This window comes from Pan paniscus, chromosome 9 (assembly GCF_029289425.2).
Source record: "Pan paniscus chromosome 9, NHGRI_mPanPan1-v2.0_pri, whole genome shotgun sequence".
Classification (NCBI taxonomy): domain Eukaryota; kingdom Metazoa; phylum Chordata; class Mammalia; order Primates; family Hominidae; genus Pan; species Pan paniscus.
The window spans coordinates 10,002,055-10,010,000 of NC_073258.2; the positions used below are offsets into that span (position 1 = coordinate 10,002,055).

Here is a 7,946-nt window from a genome sequence, read left to right on the forward strand (position 1 = left end):
TGCTTCCTCGGGGTTTGCTGCTCCTGATAACCCTGCATGCTGGAGACATCCTGTCTGAAGGCAGCAGCTGCTGTTCTACTCCAGTTGACTGCCCATATAGGCCTGGTAATGCTAGATATTCTCATTTTTCACAACAGACTCAAAATCCAGATTTAAAGAGTTAAGGATCTCTGCTTTTAAAATATTAGCAGCTAATTTAAGTTTTTAAAAATGCTGTGTGAATCATACAGTACATACCTATTAGGTCAAGCCTGGCCTGCAGGCCTCCAATCTGCAACCTCTGCTCTAGACTTGGCCCCTTCTACAGGCTGGAATAACTCCAGGGGGACTTGGGGAAAGCTAAATCAATGAGGATAGCCCAAACCTTGTGCTTAAAGGGGCTCCAAGAACCCCATTGAGCTGTCTCTCTCCATGCTGCTCTCCTGACCAATGTCAACCTTCCTCCAGGAGCACAAGAGGTGAGGAGTTAGTTCCCTACCTAGTTCATGAACAATATACTCACTGTATCCCCAACCACAACATCCTCAGTCTGTCGCTGCTCAGGGCTGACCTCCCAACTCCCATCTGTTTTTGCCTACACATGAACTCATCCAGCCTCCAGAAAGAGCAAGAAGACCTCTCTTGGGGTTAGACAGGCAAATCAGAACCAACCAGAGCCAGCAAAGGGGCAGGTCCACATGAGCCCACCTAGATTATGAACACTTTTCAGGGCAAAATAAGGTTTCTGTTTTGCAGCCCACGGCAGGATGTGGGATGGGAAGGGAACATGATAGCTACAAGCATCTCTCAGGACTGCTACAAGCAGACAGCTACAAGCATCTCATAGCTGTCGACATACACATATAGACATACCTTGTAGCTGTCTACATAGATAGCTACAAGCATCTCTCAGGACTACCTATGGAAGCACCTAGTCAGATGTGGTCTTAGACTCACTGAGCATGTCTGGATTGCCCAGGAAACTTTCCCCATTAAGAAGAGGCATTTCTCGGCCAGGCGCTGTGGCTCACGCCTGTAATCCCAGCACTTTGGGAGGCCGAGGTGGACGGATAACCTGAGGTCAGGAGTTCGAGAACAGCCTGACTAACATGGTGAAACCCCGTCTCTACTAAAAATACAAAATTAGACAGGTGTGGTGGTACATACCTGTAATCCCAGCTACTTGGGAGGCTGAGTCAGGAGAATCGCTGGAACCCGAGAGACGGAGGTTGCAGTGAGCCAAGATCACGCCATTGCACTCCAGCCTGGGCAACAAGAATGAAACTCAAAAAAAAAAGAGACATTTCTCAAAAGGATCTTTAAGGGAGGGACAGTCTGAGTCAGTTTTCACTGGTCTGGTATTGTCTGAGCCTGAAAATAGAACTCACAGTGCTGGGCTCTGCCTCTTTGGTCCTTAAGCAGATCAAGGCATTGCTCAGCTGCACAGTGAGGTTATCAGAGGCCAGGGCCCAGAATTGTACACTAGGGTTTCAGGCATGGACCAGCGATGTTCTTGTGACTGCCTCAAACTATGCTGGCAACAAAAATCTCTGTATCATGGGGAGGGTTTCCCTGGTCTGTGATATAATCGAGGCCTGTGGTGGCGTTTTCTAAAGTAGCCACTGTGAGCTCACTGGGGTCTAGTAGGTTCTTGCACAATAAGCTCCTCTGCCTCTGATCACTGACCCTTCTCTAGAGGAGGAAGAAGTTGATGCTACTCAGTGGGTAAGAGGTTTTACATGGAGCTGGTGGTCAAATGGAGCATTTTCCAGAGACTGGCCATTTACAGATATAATCAATGTAAACAGAAACAATGTTCAATGTCAAAACAACACAGGGAAAGGGAGGACTGTGGGGAGCAAGTAAGGGCATAATCCTGCTTTTGGGAAACCTTGGACAACACCAGCCTCTATTTCTATCCTCCCTACCGACCCAGAGCTTCAGGGTTTAGGCAACTTCATTTTTTTGACTTTTAGGTGAGGTTGGGGAGTGACAAATATAGGGGATTAAGAGTTCATGGATATGGGTTTCTATAGATTTGCTATTTGCTATTGATCTGGGAAAGTCAGAGTACCTGTTTCCTTATTAGTAGAGAATGAGGATGACAATATGGACTCTGTATTGCCCACCTCTTACTTCTCAGAGTTATAGTAAAGTTATTCCAGTGTTATTAAGCATGAGCTATCACACAGTGAGTCAAGACACTGAGCCTAAGACACAGGCCTAGTAGATGGCTGGTAAACTTCCCAGGAGAGCCTTTAAGCAGGTATTTCTATCTCAAAGAGAATATTAAACAGAGCTGTGTACATGTTCTGGTGGGAACACAAATCTGTCTGAGGTGGGTAAGACAGTGATTCAGAAGTGAAGAAAACAGGAATTTTTCAAATATTCCCCAAAATTTCCTCTGGGGATTTATGAGCTAATGAGTTTCTTCATGCTTATCCCATGTGATGCTGGGTATCCAGACTACAGGGCAAAGTAGATACTTTAACTCCATTTTACAGATAAGAGTGAGGTTCAGAGAGATGATTGAGTTAGTGAGGACTGAGCCTGGCCTCAAACTCGAGTTGACTACAAGCACCTCTTCTCTGCACAGTGTTACTCATGAAAGAGACTTCCCTGCAAGACCTGGGCCTTTTACTTCAAAATAAGTCTTCAAAGAGACTTATTTTTCCTTTCATGCCTTTCCATGGCCCACTCTTTCATTCTGGTTTCAGGTTGCCAGTCTGGATGCAGTCCTCTGTCATTGGTCGGTAACACCCTGGGTCATATTCCACACACAAAGATGGAGGTAATTGCTTCAAGATGTGGCCCTTTAAGGAGAGAATAGGTTGAAAGGCAAATTCTTTTTTTCAGCTTTAGTCAGAGCCTGAGTTTTGGAAAAAGGAAATGATGAGTTGCTCCGAGATATAAACTTTCTTTCATCTCTTAGAAGAAGTATTTGTCCTTCTGAAAAGGTTAGTGGCAGTTTTGTCCATTGATTTTTTTCTAAACCTTTATTACCCAGTTTCATGGTCCATCACAGTAAGTAAAACAAACCACCCTCCCCCAGACCACCTCCCTCCTTATTTGCACAGGGAACCTTCAAACAATTGGGAGCAGAAGCAGAATGATGCCTGTGAAGCCTTTGCCCCTTATCCTCAGCTCGCTGCCTCCCCTCAACTCCCTCCCCATATACTGCGGTAGCTGCATGACTCCAGCAGGATTCCACCCTGAAGGTCAGGAAGCCTTCAGCAGGGGGCAAGCATTGCCTGGCGAGGATGTGGGTGCTCCAGACAGCCTGGATCAGAGTTGACTCCAGTCTTGGGTGAGAATGAGAATAAGGGCTCCAAGAATGTTTTCCTTACAGGATTGACAGAATAAAAGCAGCCAGCAAAGAAAATGGAGAAGAAAAAAGAAAGGTCAGGAAAACCGAGAGCAAGGAAGATTGGGGTGGCTAGGAGTACCTTACATTGAGTGGATAAAGGGCGAGACAGTTAAGTTCTGAGAAATGCAAGCTGCATCTCAAAGTTTGTACATTGGTTCCAGGACTATTTCTGTGCCCTAGTTGGTGAAGGCAGAAGCCAGGTTCAGGCAGGCAGAAATCTTGTTGAGGAGTGACACACACATACACACACATGCACCCACACCCACCCACCTACTCACCCACCCATACACGCACACACACACCCCCCATACCTACTCACCCACCCATACACACATACACACCCTCCACACACCTACTCACCCACCCATACAACACACATACCACACACCTACTCACCCACCCATACACACACACACCCCACACATACACCTACTCACCTACCCATCCACACACACACACCCCCACACCCATGCATTTGTCCAGCAAGAGGACATGGGAGTTGATGGTGGTAGCTTTGAGGGCAAGGTCAAGACGGAAGTTTCTTTAGAATGTCAGAAATTTGATCGTGTTTATAGCCTGAGGAATGGGAGCTGATGGTGAGGGAGAGATTAAATGCCTGCCAGAGTAGATGATTGATGGCCCTAACCTAGAGTAGCACAGAGCTTGGTGGGAACTTACTCAAAGGCAGTACAGAAGTGAGGGAGAGTCCAGGACCATGTGAGCAGGAGCCATTCTGAGTTACCAGCTGGAGGGAGAAACAGGACCAGAACTCAGAGAACAGAGCCAAAGGCTGCTGGTTGACCAGGAAGTTACCGTGAGGTTTATCAAGTTGTATGGGAATGTATGAAGAGTCAGGAGACTGAGAAATAGCCAGAAATGGGAAGGTCAGTCAGGGGCAATTCAGGAGCAAATTCTGGAAGCATTGTATCCTTTGATGGGTACTTTTTATGTGCACCTGGAAGTATTCTGAGCTAGGGAACAGTTTTCAAAGGTGAAAGAACCCTGCAGAAAAGATGGCAACGTGCAATTGTGGCAGTTTATCCTCGGAAAGGAACTATGGGCTCGCTGTTTCTAAGACAGGGGTTTAAGATATATGAATGAGAGATGATGCTAGGAAACTTTGAAATAGAACTTACATTCAATGAACAGATGCATTTTATCTTTTCAGCAAATATGAGGAGAGATTATTTGAGGAGAAGAGGGAGACATGGTAGGGGTTTACGGCTTGAGCAGAACAGAAAAGACTTGGAACAGTTCCTGAAAGGAGTCAGCCAGAGACAAACACAAGTTTTGCCAGGCAGTATTGGAAGATCAGCTGTAATTAGATAGCATAAATTTGTACAGAAACCAACTGGCATCATTAATTGCCTTTCACTAGCAATTTTTAAGCTGTGGAGAGTGGAATCACGACAAAAGACTAACAAATGCACATGAGGCCTGTTACAGGGATGAGATCCCATGAGGATTTTCTGCTGTGGTATGAATACAATTGAAATGACTCACCTCAAGGTACAGAGTTGATAAGGAGAACAATGTTGCTTCAAGGAAGTTGATAAACCAGGAAAATAGAGTTACTAAGTAACTAGTGGCCGCAGAAGAAATTAGAGGTTGAGTGAGCAAGTGGGACAGATGAAAGGTCAGAAGATTGTGGCCAGAGGAGAGAATTTCAGAGCTGAAGATTTTAGAAGCAAAGCAAACACATTCTGGATACACATGAGATCCAAGCGGTGACTGTGCTACTGAGAAGCTGAACGAAATGGAAAGCAAAGCCTATTGGAGCTGAGGTCAAAGAATGTGAAGCCAGAGTGGATACTGAATGGAAAAGTTAATAACAAGGATGTGGAAGCTACTGAGGAGACGGAGTGCGCCTAAAGTAGGTAGAAAAGCTGTTGATCAAGTCAAAAGCCTGAAGGAAGTGGGTTGGTTCCTTCGGTTTGGGGAGAATGTGGTATGAGTGAAGAGCACTGTCTTAGAATAGAAGGATAGATGCAGATGGTCGGGGGGCAAAATACTGGCTTGGAAGCAGCCCTGGAATAGGGAGCACGGTGTTCTATAAGTTGGGCTGGTGGAAGCTGAGTGGTCTCCAATTGAAATGACTGGGAAGAATGTGTAATATTGTTGAAAAAACAAGATTCACTTTATGTTGGAAGTAGAAGGAGCAATTGAGGTTGTAGGATAAGTTAACTCCTATTAAAGCACACATTTTAGAGATCACAGTTCATAATAGTGGCTACGGGCCTTGCTGGATCTGGAGATGGGGAAGTAGAGCTGGACTGGGATAAGTTTGTTGAAGGCTGATTTTGAGTTTAGGGACCAAAACAGTAATCATGACAGGGGCAAGGGGAAGATGACCATGAAAGGTAGAAGCACATGCTAATAGATATAAGCTAGAAGAGAATAAGTAAATGTTCTATTATTAGTGAACTATATGAAATTAAGCAACCTCAGGTTTCTAATTAAAATGTTAGTGTGTCCAATTGTGAATGTCTGTTTGGCATGTTAGTGTGGCTAATTCAAACACTGGCATGACCAATTGGAATGGCTGTTGGAACTAGTGAAAATATTGTCTTCATCAGCTGGAACCATTGGTATGACTAATCACAACCTGGTAGTTAAAATAGGGATTTTGGCAATGATGGAAGCAGAGTAGACTCTTAGCTTTCAAAAGAGATACATTATGAAACTTTAAAAAATCACATCAAAGCAGTATTTTGAATGCTGATCAGAAGACAAAACTGCATGAATTTTTTTTTTTTTTTTTTTTGAGACAGAGTCTCACTGTGTCGCCCAGGCTGGAGTGCAGTGGCACGATCTCGGCTAACTGCAAGCTCCGCCTCCCAGGTTCACGCCATTCTCCTGCCTCAGCCTCCCCAGTAGCTGGGACTACAGGTGCCCACCACCACACCTGGCTAATTTTTTGTATTTTTAGTAGAGACGGGGTTTCACCATGTTCGTCAGGATGGTCTCGATCTCCTGACCTCGTGATCCGCCCGCCTCGGCCTCCCAAAGTGTTGGGATTACAGGCGTGAGCCACCACGCTCGGCCTTTTTTTTTTTTTTTTTTTAAGACAGGGTCTCACTGTTGCCTAGGCTGGAGCACTGTGGCATGATCACAGCTCACTGCAGCCTCAACCTCCCAGGTTCAATCAATCCTCCCACCTCAGCCTCTCAAGTAGCTGGAACTACAGGCCCATGCCACCACGGGTGCTAATTTTTTTTTTGCGTGTGTATTTTTTGTAGAGGCAGGGTTCCACTATGTTGCCTAGGCTGATCTCAAACTCCTGGGGCTCAAATGATCCACCCACCTCAGCCTCCCAAAGTGCTAGGCATGAGCCACTGTGCCCAGGCTGAGCATCATCTTAAGGTGTTCAAGTACTCAACAGGGGCTTTGTTTTATTAGTAATTGTCATGTATCTAGGCACTGGCATCTGGTAGGTATTTAAAAACTTATTTGTTGAGTAAAATAATGAAGTCTCATGGGGAATTTTTTTTTTTTCCCTGAGATCTCAGTAGTCTGAAGACATTTTCTTGTGGACCTTGACCTGTGCACTTGTTCCTTTTCCCCTTTGCATTGGCAGCTGGGAAGCTCACATGTACATTATAGTCCATCTCTAGCTGTTTATAGAAGTTTATGGCATAGATTTTCTACTAACTCTGACTTTAACTTATTTTCCTACCTGCTTTAATTTTTATGATTTATTTTTAAATTTGAAATATCTATTTTGCAAACTGCCTAAACACATTTTGGGAATAAGGTAGGTAGGCAGAAGGATGGAGAACTAGAGAATGAGGTAATAAAGAAAGAGAGGGAGGTAGGGAAAGGAAAGAAGGGTAAGAGAGTAGGTGGTGTGGGGGATGATTACATCTTAAGATACTCACGTACTCAAGACTCAGAGACTCAGATAACTTATTTTATGTGCCCTCACACTCAGGGAAGAACTGCTTAAGGCCCTCTGCGGCCTGCATAGCCTTAGCACTAGGCCCTAATAGGTAGTATGTGCTCAATGAAATCTTGGCAATTTGAGTGGACATTTCCTGGGCTCACTGAATATTTGTTGATTGCCTGTTTTAGCATATTTTTTTAAATGTCTCTTAAAATGCTTGGACTTCTTTCTCTGTTTGGGAAACTGATACAATAGACTAAAATGAGTTCTGGAGTCAAACAGACTTTTGTTTGAAAACTAACTCTGCTTGCTGGGTGTGGTGGTTGACGCCTATAATCCCAGCACTTTGGGAGACTGAGGCGGGTGAATTACTGGAGATCAGGAGTTCAAGACCAGCCTGGCCAACATGGTGAAACCCCGTCTCTACTAAAAATACAAAATTAGCTGGGCGTGGTGGCGGGCGCCTGTAATCCCGGCTACTCGGGAGGCTGAGGCAGGAGAATCGCTTGAACCTGGGAGGTGGAGGTTGTGGTGAGCCGAGATCGTGCCATTGCACTCCGGCCTGGGCAAAAACAGCGAAACGCTGTCTCAGAAAAACAAACAAACAAACAAAATAACTCTGCTGCTGATTGGCTTGTGTCCTTGGCCAAAAGATTTATATACTCTCTCTTGGCCTGTTTCCTCATCTGTAAAATTGGGATAATATTTACTGCCAAC

At 44.9% G+C, this 7,946-nt stretch overlaps 1 protein-coding gene across 18 annotated transcripts in view; it reads left to right on the forward strand.

The window, feature by feature from the left end:
- Positions 1-7,946, forward strand: part of PPFIBP2 (PPFIA binding protein 2) — a 144,175-nt gene that overhangs the window by 87,052 nt on the left and 49,177 nt on the right. Inside the window, exons 1-3 of one of the 18 annotated variants that reach the window (XM_063608357.1) lie at positions 503-2,936; positions 3,057-3,286; positions 4,515-5,219. The exons of the other annotated variants lie outside the window; for them this stretch is intronic. Coding sequence (XP_063464427.1) covers positions 5,163-5,219 — 57 coding nt within the window. The 5' untranslated portion in view covers positions 503-2,936; positions 3,057-3,286; positions 4,515-5,162. Of the gene's footprint in view, positions 1-502; positions 2,937-3,056; positions 3,287-4,514; positions 5,220-7,946 lie in introns of those variants that run through there. 18 annotated transcript variants of the gene reach the window in all.